The following is a 14,949-nucleotide window of genomic DNA, read 5'->3' as shown; positions in this document are numbered from 1 at the left end:
AGAGGGCACATGGGTGTGTTTTAACAGGGCGTGGTGCTGTGGGCGGGGCTTAAAGTGACACAGCATTGTGGGTGTGGCTTTGTAGGTGAATGGGAGGGGCTTAAATCAACACATGGGTGGGGCTTAAATGGGTGTGGTACCGTGGGCGGGGCTTAAAGCGACACCGCATTGTGGGTGTGGCTTTGTAGGTGAACGGGAGGGGCTTATATCAACAGATAGGTGGGGCTTAAATGGGTGCGGCACGGTGGGCGGGGTTTAAAACGGCACATGGGTGTGTTTTAACAGGGCGTGGTGTTGTGGGCGGGGCTTAAAGCGACACAGCATTGTGGGTGTGGCTTTGTCGATGAATGGCAGGGGCTTAAATCAACAGATGGGTGGGGCTTAAATGGGTGTGGCACAATGGGCGGAGCTTAAGAGGGCACATGGGTGTGTTTTAACAGGGCGTGGTGCTGTGGGCGGGGCTTAAAGCGTCACAGCATTGTGGGTGTGGCTTTGTAGGTGAACGGGTGGGGCTTAAGGCAACATGTGGGCGGGGTTTAAAGGGGCGTGTCCCGGTGGGCGGGGCCTCGGGGCGCACCGGCGTAGCGCAGGGTGAGGCCGAGCTCCCGCAGCAGCCGCAGGTCCCGGGGCACCGTCTCCAGCACGGGGTCGATGATGACGGCGTCGCCGGTGCTCGCGTCCGCCAGCAGGTAGGTGTAGGTGCAGGAGGAGGCCTCGAAGAGCTGGGAGTGAGAAAAACAACCCCAAAAATACCCCAAAATGTCCTGAAAAAAAAAAGCCTCAGAATCGCCTGAAAACGTCTGCAAAAAAAAAAACCAGGAAAATACCCCAAAATCTCTTCAAAAAAACCCCAAAAATACCCCAAAATATCCTGGAAAAATGCCTCAGAATCGCCTGGAAACATCCTGAAAACGTCTGCAAAAAAAAACCCCAGAAAATACCCCAAAACCCACCCCAAAATCTCCTCAAAAAAACCCAAAAATACCCCAAAATATCCTGGAAAAATGCTTCAGAATCGCCTGAAAATATCAGCGAAAATACACCAGTCAATAGCCCAAAATGTCCTGAAAAAATGCCTCAGAATCGCCTAAAAACATCCTGAAAAGGTCTGCCAAAAAAGCCCCGAAAATACGCCAAAACCCACCCCAAAATCTCAAAAATACCCCAGCACCCACCCCAAAATCTCCTCAAAACCCCCCCCAAAATACCCCAAAATATCCTGAAAAAATGCCTCAGAATCACCTGAAAACATCCACAAAATAAACCTGGAAAATACCCCAAAATCTCCTCAAAATAACCCCAAAAGTACCCCAAAATGTCCTGAAAAAAAAATGCCTCAGAATTGCCTGAAAAAAAAAACCAGGAAAATACCCAAAAATCTCCTCAAAAAAACCCCAAAAATACCCCAAAAAATCCCACAATTTCCTCAAAGGAAAACCCCAAAATTTCCTTATAAAAACCCAAAAATCTCCTCAAAAACCCCCAAATCTCCTCAAAAAACCCCAAAAATCTCCTCAAAAACTCAAAAATCTCCTCAAAATCTCTTCAAAAACCTGCAAAATCTCAAAATTTCCCACCATTTCCTCAAAGTAAAACCCCAAAGCTTCCTCATAAAAACCCCAAAATCGCCTCAAAAAACCCCAAAATCTCCTCAAAAAACCCCAAATCTCCTCAAAATTTCCTAAAAAAAAAAAAAAAAAAAACAAAAAAACAAAAAAAAACCAAGCCAATATTTCCTCATAAACCCAAAAATCTCCTCAAAAAATCCCAAAATCTCCTCAAAAACTCTTCAAAAATCTGCAAAATTTCAAAATTTCCTCAAAATAAAATAAAACCAAGCCAATATTTCCTCATAAACCCAAAAATCTCCTCAAAAACCCCAAAATCACCTCAAAAAAACCCCAAAAATCACCTCACAAACCCCAAAATCTCCTCAAAATTTCCTCAAAAAAATCCCACCATGTCCTCAAAGGAAAACCCCCAAAATCTCCTCATAAAAACCCAAAAATCTCCTCAAAAATCCCCAAAATCGCCAAAAAACCCCAAAATTTCCTCAAAAAAATCCCATTTCCTCAAAGTAAAACCCCCAAAATTTCCTCATGAAACCCCAAAAATCTCCTAAAAAAAACCCAAAATCGCCAAAAAACCCCAAAATCTCCTCAAAAACTCTTCAAAAATCTGTAAAATCTCAAAATTTCCTCAAAAAAACCCAAAATCTCCTCATAAAAATCCCCAAAATCTCCTCATAAAAACCCAAAAATCTCCTCAAAAAATCCCAAAATCTTCTCAAAAACACAAAAAATCTCCTCAAAATCTCTTCAAAAATCTGCAAAATCTCAACATTTCCTCGAAAAAACCCCACAATTTCCTTTAAAAAAAAAAAAAACAACAACCAAAATTTCCTCATAAAACCCCAAAAATCTCCTCGGAAAAAAAAAAACAACCAAAAAATTCCTCAAAAAATCCCCAAAATCTCCTCAGAATTTCCTCAAAAAATCCCAAAATCTCCTCATAAAAACCCCTCCCCCCTCCCTTCCTTCCGCCCCCTCCCCCACCCCCCTCACAACCCCTCCCTTTCCCCCTCCCCTCCCCTCCCCCACCTGCCGCAGCAGCAGCTGCCGCCCCTCCCCCGCCGCTGTCGCGAGGCCTCGTCCTGTCGCGACAGCGGCGACAGCGGCGACAGCGCGGAGCCGGCGGAGCAGCGACATGGCGGCGGTGGGGCCCGACAGCGCCGCGGCCGCTTTAAGAGGGAAGGGGCGGGGCTTAAAGAGGCGGGAACGGCTTAAAAGGGCAACGGCGTGAAAGGGAGGGGGGGGGCCCGGCTTAAAAGGGCAACGCCTGAGGGGTGATTTTTTCTATTTCTAAAAATATTGAAATATTTCTATTTTTTAATATAAAGCAAAGGAAATAAATAAGAATAAAGTAAAAGAAATAAAGATAAAATAATTTAGTTTTTAACGCACTAATTTATAGTTTTTGTATTTGTATGTATTTGTTATTATGTTTGTTTATATGTTTATTTGCAAGTATTTTATGTTTCTTTGCACAAAAATAGTTTAAATATGTTTGTTTATAACAATAATATAATTTTATAAAATAATTTTTATAGCATTTATAAAGGCCCTTATTTTATATTTTTTTTAAATATAATTAAGTTTCACAACCTAATTTAAATCTTATTTATTATATTTCTTTTAAAACTTTTTTTTATAATATTTACTTTATAAAATTTACCTTTTAATGTTTTTATCTTCCATTCCCACCTTTAATCTTTTAATAAAAATTAATTTTCACATCAATTTATTCAACAGCCAAACCCCCTTTAAGGAGGCCACGCCCACATCTCTAAAACCCCGCCCCCTTTAAAGCTCCGCCCCCTCCACCCCACCCTCATTAATTAATTAATCAATGAACTCCATTAATCAATTTCTACCCAAAATCTCTTTATTTTACAGGAACGGAGGGGGGGGCGTGGCCAGGGGAAAGGGGGCGTGCCCGCGCCGACGACGTCGCTGTTACGCTGATGACGTCATCGCTGACGTCACGAGGAAGGGCTGGGCCGGCAGGGGGCGTTGCCGCTCCCCGCAGAGCAGCAGCCAATGGGGACGCACGAAAACCAGCGAGGGGCGGAGCTTCAGCGCCTGGCGGGTGGGGGCGGAGCTTAGGGTTAATGGAAAAGGGGGCGGGGCATGGAAAAGCCACGCCCCTTTTTCCCTTTAGGCCACACCTCCTGGAAGGCGGGGTCCCAGTCCTGTGATGTCACCACGTGCGTCACCGAGTCGTCCAATGAGGGAGCCAGGGAGCTGCGGGCACCAGTATAAACCAGTATGGACCAGTATAAACCAGCACAGACCAGTATAAACCAGTATGAACCAGTATGGACCAGTATAGACTGTTATGGACCAGTATGAACCAGTATGGACCAGTACAGACCAGTATAGACCAGTATAAACCAGTATGAACCAGTATGGACCAGTATGGGCCAGTATAAACCAGTACAAACTGGCATGGACTAGAACAAACTTGTGTGCACCACTAAGGACCAATACAAACCAGTATGGACCAGTTTGAGCTCCCAGTCCCTCCCAATCCCCTCCCAGTTTATCCCAGTTCCTCCCAGTCCATCCCATTCACTCCCAGTTTATTCTAATTCCCTCCCCGTCTCTCCCAGTCCATCCCAGTCCCCTCCCAGTCCCTGCCAATCCCCTCCCAGTCACTCCCAGTTTATTCCAGTTCCTTCCCAGTCTCTCCCAGTTCATCCCAGTTCCTCCCAAACCCCTCCCAGTTCATCCCAGTCCATCTCAGTTCCGTCCCACTCTCTCCCAGTCCCCCCCAGTTTATCCCAGTCCCTCCCAGTTCCCTCTCAGTCCATCCCAGTCCCCTCCCAGCCCATCCCAGCTCCTGCCAATCCCCTCCCAGTCCCTCCCAGTCCCCTCCCAGTCCATCCCAGTCCCTCCCAGTTTATCCCAGTCCCCTCCCAGTTCATCCCAGTTCCCTCCCAATCTCTCCCAGTTCCCTCCCAGTCCATCCCAGTTCCCTCCCAATCTCTCCCATTTCCCTCCCAGTCCATCCCAATCCCTCCCAGTCCCTCCCAGTTGCTCCCAGTCCCTCCCAGTTTATCCCAATCCCTCCCAGTTTATCCCAGTCCCCTCCCAGTCCATCCCAGTTCCTGCCAATCCCCTCCCAGTCCCTCCCAGTTCATCCCAGTCCCCTCCCAGTCCCTCCCAGTCCATCCCAATCCCCTCCCAGTTTATCCCAGTCCATCCCAATCCCCTCCCAGTCCATCCCAATCCCTCCCAGTTTATCCCAGTCCCCTCCCAGTCCCTCCCAGTTTATCCCAGTCCCTCCCAGTCCATCCCAATCCCTCCCAGTTTATCCCAGTCCATCCCAGTCCCTCCCAGTTTATCCCAGTCCCTCCCAGTTTCTCTCACCCTCCGAACGCCACCACGAAGCGCCGCAGCCGCCGCCCCTCCCCCTCGGGAAGTCGCCGTGCAAAAAGAACTTTTTGTCCTCAAAAAAATCTGCGGGGGAGGGGCGGCCCCCGGAAGGGGGGGGGGGAGGGGTCAGAGCCTGGGGGGGGGGGGGAGGGGCTCTGGGGAGGGGGGGGGGTGGGGGGAGGGGCACGCACCGGGCAGGGGGGGGATGGGCTCCCTCCCCCTCCTCGTCCTCGCTGTTCTCCTCGGTGGAGCCGCCGTAGGGGTCGGAGCTGGGGGAGGGGACAGGTGTGGCCACGCCCACCTCAGGTGTGGCCACGCCCGCCTCAGGTGTGGCCACGCCCACTTAGGATAGGACCTTGTCCTTTTAAGGTGTGCCACACCCATGCTATGCATGGCCACGCCCCCTACCAGGTGAAGGCCACGCCCATCTCGGGTGATGCCACACATGCCTCAGATGTGGCCACACCCACCTCAGGTGTGACCCCACCCACCCAAGAATGGCCACGCCCATTCCATGTGACATAACACCTGCCTCAGGTAGGACCACGCCCATCTCAGGTATGGCCACGCCCTTTTAAGAAAGAGCCACACCCATTTATGACCACACCCACCCCAGTTTGGCCACACCCACTTAATATGCAACCACACCCATTTTGGCCCCACCCACATCGCATAGCCACACCCACCTCAGACATGACCACACCCTCTTAAGATGTGGCCACACCCACCACAGGTGTGGCTCCGCCCCCTCCACCCAAACTCACTCTTCTGATTGGCCGTCGCTGTCACCTGACTCAGGGGGCGTGGCCGGCGCTGTGGGGGGAGGGGTCCCAGGTGTGTCCAGGTGAGTTGGCCCCGCCCCTTTCTTCACCTTGGGGGATGGGCGCGAAGGGGGCGGGGCATCATCCGGCCCCTCCCCGTCGCTGCTGGAGGAGGCGGGGCCATCCAAGAGGTACCTGGGGGGAGGGGCAGAGGTGGAGCCACACCCACCTGGGGTGTGACCAAAGGGGCATGGCCTAACAAGGTGTGTCCCCAGGTGGGTGTGGCCTACTAGGGCGTGTCCCAGGGTATGTCCAGGTGTGCCCACAGGTGTGCATGGTCCCCCCAGGTACCCCTAAATGTGCCCAGGTCCCGCCCCAGGTGCCCCCAGGTGTGTTCCTATTCCCCCCAGATGCTTCCAGGTGTACTCAGGTGTGCCCAGGTGTGCTCCTATCCCTCCCAGGTACCCCCAGGAGTGCCCAGGTGCACTCACGGCCCGCAGCTCAGCCTCCTCCCCTCCCTCTGACACGCCCAGATCCACCCAGGTGTGTGCTCAGGTGTGCCAAGTGTGTTTCCATCCCCCCCCAGGTGTGCCCAAGTGCCCCCAGGTGCACCCAGGTGTGCTCCTATCCTATCCAGGTGTGCCCAGGTGCCCCTCCAGGTGTGCTCCTATGCCCTCCAGGTGTGCCCAGGTACCCCCAGATGTGTTTCTATCCCCCCTAGGTGTACCCCAGGTGTGCTCCTATCCCCGCCAGGTGTGCCCAGGTGTGCTCCTATCCTCTTCAGGTGTGCCCAGGTGTGTTCCTATCCCCCCTAGGTGTACCCCAGGTGTGCTCCTATCCCCGCCAGGTGTGCCCAGGTGCACTCACGACCCGCAGCTCAGCCTCCTCCCTTCCCTCTGACACACCCAGATCCATCCAGGTGTGCTCGGGAACTCCCAGGTGTGTTCCTATCCCCTCCAGGTGTGCCTAGGTGTGCTTCTATTCCCCCCAGGTGCGTTCCTATCCCTACTAGGTATACCCAGGTGCCCCCCCAGGTATGTTCCTATCCCCACTAGGTGTGTTCCTATCCCCCCCAGGTGTGCCCAGGTGTGCTCCTATCCCCGCCAGGTGCCTCCAGGTGTGCCCAGGTGCCCCCCAGGTGTGATCCTATCCCCTCCAGGTGCCTCCAGGTGTGCTCAGGTATGCCCAGGTGTGCTCCTATCCTCTCCAGGTGCCTCCGGGTGTGCCCAGGTGTGTTCCTATTCCCCCCAGGTGTGCCCAGGTGTGTTCCTATCCTCTTCAGGTGTACCCCAGGTGTGCTCCTATCCCCCCCAGGTGTCCCCCAGGTGTGCTCCTGTGCCCCCCAGGTGTGCTCCTATCCCCCCCTGGTGTGCCCAGGTGTGCTCCTATCCCCCCATGGTGTGCCCAGGTGTGCTCCTATCCCCTCCAGGTGTGCCCAGGTGTGCTCCTATCCCCTCCAGGTGTGCCCAGGTGTGCTCCTATCCCCTCCAGGTGTGCCCAGGTGTGCTCCTATCCTCTTCAGGTGTGCCCAGGTGTGTTTCTATCCCCCCCAGGTGTGCCCAGGTGCACTCACGGCCCGCAGCTCAGCCTCCTCCCTTCCCTCTGACACGCCCAGATCCATCCAGGTGTGCTCGGGAACTCCCAGGTGTGCTCCTATCCCCTCCAGGTGTGCTTCTATTCCCCCCAGGTGTGTTCCTATCCCTACTAGGTATACCCAGGTGCCCCCCCAGGTGTGTTCCTATCCCCCCCAGGTGTGCCCAGGTGTGCTCCTATCCTCTTCAGGTGTGCACAGGTGTGCTCCTATTCCTGCCAGGTGCCTCCAGGTGTGCCCAGGTGCCCCCCAGATGTGATCCTATCCCCTCCAGGTGTGTTCCTATCCCCCCCCAGGTGTGCTCCTATCCCCCCCAGGTGTGTCCAGGTGTGTTCCTATCCCCTCCAGGTGCCTCCAGGTGTGCTCAGGTATGCCCAGGTGTGCTCCTATCCCCCCCAGGTGCCTCCGGGTGTGCCCAGGTGTGTTCCTATCCCCCCCAGGTGTGCCCAGGTGTGTACCTATCCTCTTCAGGTGTGCCCAGGTGTGTTTCTATCCCCCCCAGGTGTGCCCAGGTGCACTCACGGCCCGCAGCTCAGCCTCCTCCCTTCCCTCTGACACGCCCAGATCCATCCAGGTGTGCCCAGGTGCCCCCCAGGTGTGCTCCTATCCCCTCCAGGTGTGCCCAGGTGTGTTTCTATCCCCCCCAGGTGTGCCCAGGTGCACTCACGGCCCGCAGCTCAGCCTCCTCCCTTCCCTCTGACACGCCCAGATCCATCCAGGTGCCACCACGACCCCGCCCCGCTGCCGCGCCCGCGCCGCCTTCGGCGTCCTGGCGAACGCGCACCTGCCGCAGGTGCGACGACAAATAAACAAAAAAAACCAAAAAAATGGGCGCGGCCGCCTTCCGCCGGGGGGGGGGGGGCGTGGCCTCGCAGGAGGGGGGGTGGGAGGAGTCACCTACACCAGGTGAGTGCACTCAGGTGTCCAGTCCGGGCGGTACTCGGCCCCCAGCGCCGCGGCCGCCGCCCGCAGGTGAGCCCGCAGAGGGTTCTGGAAGCCGCTGAGCGCCAGCACCACCCCCCCCAAAACGGGGCTTTTGGGGGGGGGTCCCGGGTTTTTGGGGGGGGGTCCCGGGTTTTTGGGGGGGGGGTCCCGGGTTTTTGGGGGGGCGGTCCCGGGTTTTTGGGGGCTCGGGGGGCGGGGGAAGGGAGGGGGCTTGTCGGTTTTCGGGGGGGTTTTGTTTTGGGTTTTTTCGGGGCGGCGCCGTTGGTGGGGGAGGGGGGGGTGGGGGAGGGGGGGCGGCGCTTGGGGGGCTGCGGGGAGAGAAAAGGTGGGGGGAGGGGGGGTTAGAGGGGGTTCAGGTAAAGTTTTCGGGGTCCAAGGTGGGATTTTGGGGGTCTCAGGTGGGATTTTGGGGGTCCTCAGGTGTGATTTGGGGAGGTCTGGGGGTCCCAGGTGAGATTTTGGGGGTCCCCAGGTGAGGTTTGGGAGGGTTTTGGGGGTCCCAGGTGAGATTTTGGGGGTCCCAGGTGAGATTTTGGTGTCCCCAGGTGAGGTTTGGGAAGGTTTTGGGGGCCCCCAGGTGTGATTTGGGGGGGTTTTGGGGGTCCCAGGTGGGATTTCGGGGGTCCCCAGGTGAGGTTTGGGAGGGTTTTGGGGGTCCCAGGTGGGATTTTGGAGGTCCCAGGTGGGATTTTGGGGATCCCCAGGTGAGGTTTGGGAGGGTTTTGGGGGTCCCAGGTGAGATTTTGGAGTCCTCAGGTGAGATTTTGGGGGTCCCCAGGTGGAGTTTGGGGTCCCCAGATGAGGTTTGGGAGGGTTTTGGGGGTCTCAGGTGAGATTTTAGGGGTCCCCAGGTGTGATTTGGGGAGGTTTGGGGGTCCCAGGTGTGATTTGGGGGTCCCAGGTGGGATTTTGGGGGTCCCAGATGGGATTTTGGAAGTCCCAGATAGGATTTTGGGGATCCCCAAGTGAGGTCTGGGGGGGTTTCAGGGGTCTCAGGTGTGATTTTGGGGGTCCCAAGTGAGTTTTTGGGGTCCCAGGTGTGCCCAGGTCTGTTTCAGGTCCCCCAGGTGTACCCAGGTGTGTTTTGGGGTTCCCCAGGTGTGCCCAGGTGAGTTTTTGGGGTTCCCCAGGTGTGGTTTTGGACTCCCCAGGTGTGCCCAGGTGTGTTTTGGGACTTCCCAGGTGTGCCCAGGTGTATTTTGGGGTTCCCCAGGTGTGCTTCAGGCTGCCCAGGTGTGCCCGGGTGAGTTTTTGGGGTACCCCAGGTGTGTTTTGGGACTCCCCAGGCGTGCCCAGGTGAGTTTTTGGGGTTCCCCAGGTGTGCCCAGGTGTGTTTTGGGACTCCCCAGGTGTGCCCAGGTGTGTTTTGGGCTGCCCAGGTGTGCCCAGGTGTATTTTGGAGTTCCCCAGGTGTGTTTTGGGCTGCCCAGATGTGCCCAGGTGAGTTTTTGGGGTTCCCCAGGTGTGTTTTGGGACTCCCCAGGTGTGCCCAGGTGTATTTTGGGGTTCCCCAGGTGTGTTCTTGGGCTGCCCAGGTGTATCCAGGTGTGTTTTGGGCTGCCCAGGTGTGTTTTGGGACTCCCCAGGTGTGCCCAGGTGTGTTTTTGGGACTCCCCAGGTGTGCCCAGGTGTGTTTTGGGACTCCCCAGGTGTGCCCAGGTGAGTTTTTGGGGTCCCAAGCGCGCCCAAGTGTGTTATGGGACTCCCCAGGTGTGCCCAGGTGTGTTTTGGGACTCCCCAGGTGTGTTTTGGGACTCCCCAGGTGTGCCCAGGTGTGTTTTGGGACTCCCCAGGTGTGCCCAGGTGTGTTTTTGGGCTGCCCAGGTGCACCCAGGTGTGTTTTGGGCTGCCCAGGTGTGCCCAGGTGTGTTTTGGGACTCCCCAGGTGTGTTTTGGGCTGCCCAGGTGTGCCCCTTACCTGCGTGCCGTCCCCGGCGCTCCCCTGCAGTGCGGCCGTGGCGTAGCTGGGCCCGGGGGGGGGCTGGGCGGGGGCTGGGGGGGAGGGGAGGGGAGGCCGTGAGGGGGGTGGGGGAGGGGCAAAGGGGAGGGGCTTACCTGGGGAGGGGGAGGGGCTTACCTGGTGTGGGGGAGGGGCGGCTGTAGAACAGGGCCCCGGGGGGGCGCCGGGGGCTCCCCTCCCCCTCCTCCCGCAGCGTGAAGGGACCCAGGCGGCGCCGCTGGGGGGGGAGGGGGCACAGCGGTCACTCAGGGGTCAGGGGTCACTCAGCGGTCACTCAGTCACTCAGTGGTCACTCAGGGGTCAGTGGTCACTCAGGGTCACTCAGCGGTCACTCAGCGGTCACTCAGGGGTCACTCAGGGGTCAGGGGTCACTCACTGGTCACTCAGAGGTCACTCAGGGTCAGTGGCCACTCATTGGTCATTCACGGGTCAGTGGTCACTCAGTGATCACTCAGGGGTCACACAGGGGTTACTCAGGAGTCAGGGGTCACTCAGCGGTCAGTGGTCACTCAGGATCACTCAGGGTCACTCAGGGGTCACTCAGGGGTCACTCAGTGGTCACTCAGGGTCACTCAGTGGTCACTCAGGGGTCACTCAGGGGTCACTCAGGGGTCACTCAGGGGTCACTCAGTGGTCACTCAGGATCACTCAGGGTCAGTGGTCACTCAGTGATCACTCGGGTCACTCAGGGGTCACTCAGGGTCACTCACTGGTTACTCAGGGGTCACTCAGGGGTCAGTGGTCACTCAGGGGTCACTCAGCGGTCAGTGGTTACTCAGTGGTCACTCAGGGGTCACTCACTGGTCACTCAGGGTCAGTGGTCACTCACTGGTCACTCAGGGTCAGGGGTCACTCACTGGTCACTCAGGGTCAGTGGTCACTCATTGGTCATTCACGGGTCAGTGGTCACTCATTGGTCACTCAGTAGTCACTCAGGGTCACTCATTGGTCACTCAGGGGTCACACAGGGGTCACTCAGGGGTCAGTGGTCACTCAGGGGTCACTTGGGTCACTCACTGGTCACTCAGGGTCAGTGGTCACTCAGTGGTCACTCAGTGGTCACTCACCGGTGCCGGGGGCGGTTCCTCGCCCTCCTCGGGGGCCGCGAACACCCGGATGAAGGAGAGGCCGTAGGGGCGGCTCTGGGGGCGGGGCCAACAGGTGAGTCCTGAGCAGGTGAGCCCTGACCCCCCCCCAGGTGAGCTCCAGGTGAGCTCTGACCCCTCTCAGGTGCCCCTGAACCCCCCCAGGTGAGCTCTGAGTCCCCCAGGTGAGTCCTGACCCCCCCCCCCCAGGTAAGCTCCAGGTATTCTCAGGCCCTTCCAGGTGAGCTCTTCCCCCTCTCAGGTGAGTCCTGACCCCCCCCCAGGTGAACCCTAACTCCCTCAGGTGAGCTCCAGGTGCCCCCTGACCCCCTTCAGGTGAGCTCCAGGTAAGCCCTGACTCCTCCAGGTGAGCTCCAGGTGAGGCCTGACCCCTCCTCAGGTGAGCTCCCAGTGCCCTCCCCACCCCTCAGGTGAGCTCTGACCCCCTCAGGTGAGCTCCCAGTGCCCTCCCCACCCCTCAGGTGAGCTCCAGGTGAGTTCTGACCCACTCAGGTGAGCTCTGACCCCCTCAGGTGAGCTCCCAGTGCCCTCCCCACCCCTCAGGTGAGCTCCCAGTGCCCTCCCCACCCCTCAGGTGAGCTCCAGGTGAGTTCTGACCCACTCAGGTGAGCTCTGACCCCCTCAGGTGAGCTCCCAGTGCCCTCCCCACCCCTCAGGTGAGCTCTGACCCCCTCAGGTGAGCTCCCAGTGCCCTCCCCACCCCTCAGGTGAGCTCCAGGTGAGTTCTGACCCACTCAGGTGAGCTCTGACCCCCTCAGGTGAGCTCCCCAGTGCCCTCCCCACCCCTCAGGTGAGCTCTGACCCCCTCAGGTGAGCTCCCAGTGCCCTCCCCACCCCACAGGTGAGCTCAGACCCCCTCAGGTGAGCTCCCAGTGCCCTCCCCACCCCTCAGGTGAGCTCTGACCCCCTCAGGTGAGCTCCCAGTGCCCTCCCCACCCCTCAGGTGAGCTCTGACCCCCTCAGGTGAGCTCCCAGTGCCCTCCCCACCCCTCAGGTGAGCTCCAGGTGAGCTCTGACCCCCCCAGGTGAGCTCCCAGTGCCCTCCCCACCCCTCAGGTGAGCTCCAGGTGAGCTCTGGCCCCCTCAGGTGCCCCCCAGGTGCGCTCACCTGGCAGTAGGGCTGGCTCAGCACCACCTGCAGCCGGTCCCACCTGGCCGTGGGCGTGGCCGGGCGCTTGACCAGCGCCTCGGGCCCGAAGAGCCGCACCCGGCCCGGCCCCGCCCCCGCCCGGCTCTCGCTGGGCGACATCAGCGCCGCGCTGGGCAGCAGCACCTGCCAGGTGTGCCCAGGTGAGCTTCAGGTGTGCCAAGGTGCCCCCCAGCTGTGCCCCAGGGGAGCTCAGCTGTGCACCAAGTGTGCCCAGCTGTACCCAGGTGTACTCCAGGTATACCCAGGTGTGCCCCAGCTATGCCCAGCTGTACCCAGGTGTGCCCCAGGTGTGCCCAGGTGAGCTCAGCTGTACCCAGCTGTACCCAGGTGTGCCCCAGGTGTGCCCAGGTGTGGCCCAGGTGTGGCCCAGGTGTGCCCCAGCTGTGCCCAGCTGTGCCCAGCTGTACCCAGGTGTGCCCCAGGTGTGCCCAGGTGTGCCAAGCTGTACTCCAGGTGAGCTCAGCTGTGCCCCAGCTGTACCCAGGTTTACCCAGCTGTGCCCAGGTGTACCCAGGTATACCCAGGTGTACCCAGCCGTGCCCCAGCTGTACCCAGGTTTACCCAGCTGTGCCCAGGTGTACCCAGGTGTGCCCAGCCGTGCCCAAGGTGCACCCCAGCTGTGCCCCAGGTGTGCCCAGGTGAGCTCAGCCGTGCCCCAGGTGTGCCCAGCCATGCCCAAGGTGTGCCCACCTGTGCCTCAGGTGTGCCCAGGTATACCCAGGTGTGCCCCAGGTGTGCCCAGCTGAGCTCAGTTGTGCCCCAGGTGTACCCAGGTGTGCAGAGCTGTACCCAGGTATACCCAGCTGTACCCAGGTGTGCCCAGCCGTGCCCCAGCTGTGCCCAGGTGAGCTCAGCCGTGCCCCAGGTGTGCCCAGGTGCCCCACAGCTATACCCAGCTGTACCCCAGCTATACCCAGGTGTACCCCAGGTGTACCCAGGTGTACCCAGGTGCCCCACAGCTATACCCAGCTGTACCCCAGGTGTACCCAGCCGTGCCCCAGCTGTACCCAGGTGTACCCAGCCGTGCCCAGCTGTGCCCAGGTGTGCCCAGGTGCCCCCAGCGCTCACCTGGAAGTCGCCCCCGGCCGAGGAGCCCAGCAGCACCTCCACGAAGGCGGCGCCGTCGTTGCCGACGTGCAGGGAGTGAATGGGCCGGGGGTCGCCCAGCTGGGAGAGAGCGCCCAGGGCAGCCTCCCAGTACGCACCAGTTCGGCCCAGTTTGTCCCCAGTGCCCTCCCAGTTCACACCAGTTTGGCCCAGTTCAGCCCCAGCGCGTCGCTGTCGCCCCCAGTTCATCCCCAGCGCCCTCCCAGTCCATCCCAGTTTGTCCCAGTGCCCTCCCAGTCCATCCCAGTTTGTCCCAGTGCCCTCCCAGTCCATCCCAGTTTGTCCCAATCCATCCCAGTTCATCCCCAGCGCCCTCTCAGTGCGTCCCAGTTCATCCCAGCACTCTCCCAGTCCATCCCAGTTTGTCCCAGTCCATCCCAGTTCATCCCCAGCGCCCTCCCAGTGCGTCCCAGTTTGTCCCAGTGCCCTCCCAGTCCATCCCAGTTTGTCCCAGTGCCCTCCCAGTCCATCCCAGTTTGTCCCAGTGCATCCCAGTTCAGCTCCAGTTAGGATGAGCCTCCCAGTTCAGCCCCAGTGCCCTCCCAGTCCATCCCAGTCCAGCCCAGTTTATCCCAGTGCATCCCAGTCCCTCCCAGTGCATCCCAGTTTGTCCCAGTGCCCTCCCAGTATATCCCAGTATATCCCAGTCCCCCCCCAGTTCAGCCCCAGTCCAGCCCCAGCGCATCCCAGTTTGTCCCAGTGCCCTCCCAGTCCATCCCAGTCAGCCCCAGTCCCCCCCAGTCGCTCCCAGTCCCTCCCAGTTCATCCCAGCTCAGCCCCAGTGCCCTCCCAGTCCCTCCCAGCCCTCTCCCAGTTTATCCCAGTCCCCCCCAGCCCTCTCCCAGTTTATCCCAGTCCCTCCCAGTCCCACCTCCAGCACCACGCTCATCTGTTTCTCCCCCGCCGCCGCTCCCCTCCACCTCCCGCCATCTTCGGGCCGCAGCAGATTCTCCGCCGGGTGACGCTGCGGACGCACCGGAGCCCTCAGCACCGACCCCTTCCCTCCCGCTACCGGAGAACCTCTCCCGGTACCGGAGCCTCCTCCCGGGTCCTACCGAACCCCCCCTCCCCCGGGACCCACCGGGTCCGCGCTGGTCACCGACACCACCCGCGTGAACGGGATCTCCGCCATGGCCGCTGCCGCCTCACGGCTCCGCCGGAAGTCCCCTCAGAGCCCCACCGGAAGCCGCCTCAGAGCTCCCTCATGGGAGGCGCTCTACCAAACAACCCCCCCACCCACACCCCGCGCAACTCTATGGTTCTATAAAATAATCCCTCTGCCCGTACGCATGCGCGGGGAGGCGCTCTGCCCAGCAGGTCCTCCCAACTCTATGGTTTAAAGGGTGGGGGTTTTCCCGCCCTTTTTCAAGCGCGGGAAGCCGTGAGGGGAAA

General features: G+C 58.8%; 1 protein-coding gene and 1 long non-coding RNA gene across 2 annotated transcripts in view; one reads left to right on the top strand and one right to left on the bottom strand.

Moving 5' to 3' along the window:
- Positions 1-14,848, bottom strand: part of XRCC1 (X-ray repair cross complementing 1) — an 18,304-nt gene extending 3,456 nt beyond the window's left edge. The window contains exons 1-12 of the mRNA XM_053968682.1: positions 14,845-14,848; positions 14,639-14,724; positions 14,429-14,521; positions 13,519-13,617; positions 12,409-12,573; positions 11,262-11,336; positions 10,312-10,411; positions 10,153-10,226; positions 8,489-8,542; positions 8,191-8,444; positions 7,957-8,073; positions 5,702-5,893 (exon numbers count right to left, since the gene is read on the bottom strand). Of these exons, the coding sequence (XP_053824657.1) occupies positions 5,702-5,893; positions 7,957-8,073; positions 8,191-8,444; positions 8,489-8,542; positions 10,153-10,226; positions 10,312-10,411; positions 11,262-11,336; positions 12,409-12,573; positions 13,519-13,617; positions 14,429-14,521; positions 14,639-14,724; positions 14,845-14,848 (1,313 nt within the window). The remainder of the gene's footprint in view (positions 1-5,701; positions 5,894-7,956; positions 8,074-8,190; positions 8,445-8,488; positions 8,543-10,152; positions 10,227-10,311; positions 10,412-11,261; positions 11,337-12,408; positions 12,574-13,518; positions 13,618-14,428; positions 14,522-14,638; positions 14,725-14,844) is intronic.
- On the top strand, positions 8,550-10,121 carry LOC128802343 (uncharacterized). Its single transcript, XR_008435372.1, has 3 exons — positions 8,550-9,623; positions 9,697-9,830; positions 10,069-10,121. It is a non-coding gene; the product is annotated as an uncharacterized LOC128802343 (long non-coding RNA).
- Positions 14,849-14,949: the final 101 nt, after the last annotated feature.

This window comes from Vidua chalybeata, chromosome 39 (genome assembly GCF_026979565.1).
Source record: "Vidua chalybeata isolate OUT-0048 chromosome 39, bVidCha1 merged haplotype, whole genome shotgun sequence".
NCBI lineage: Eukaryota > Metazoa > Chordata > Aves > Passeriformes > Viduidae > Vidua > Vidua chalybeata.
This window is presented reverse-complemented; position numbering and strand designations above follow the sequence as displayed.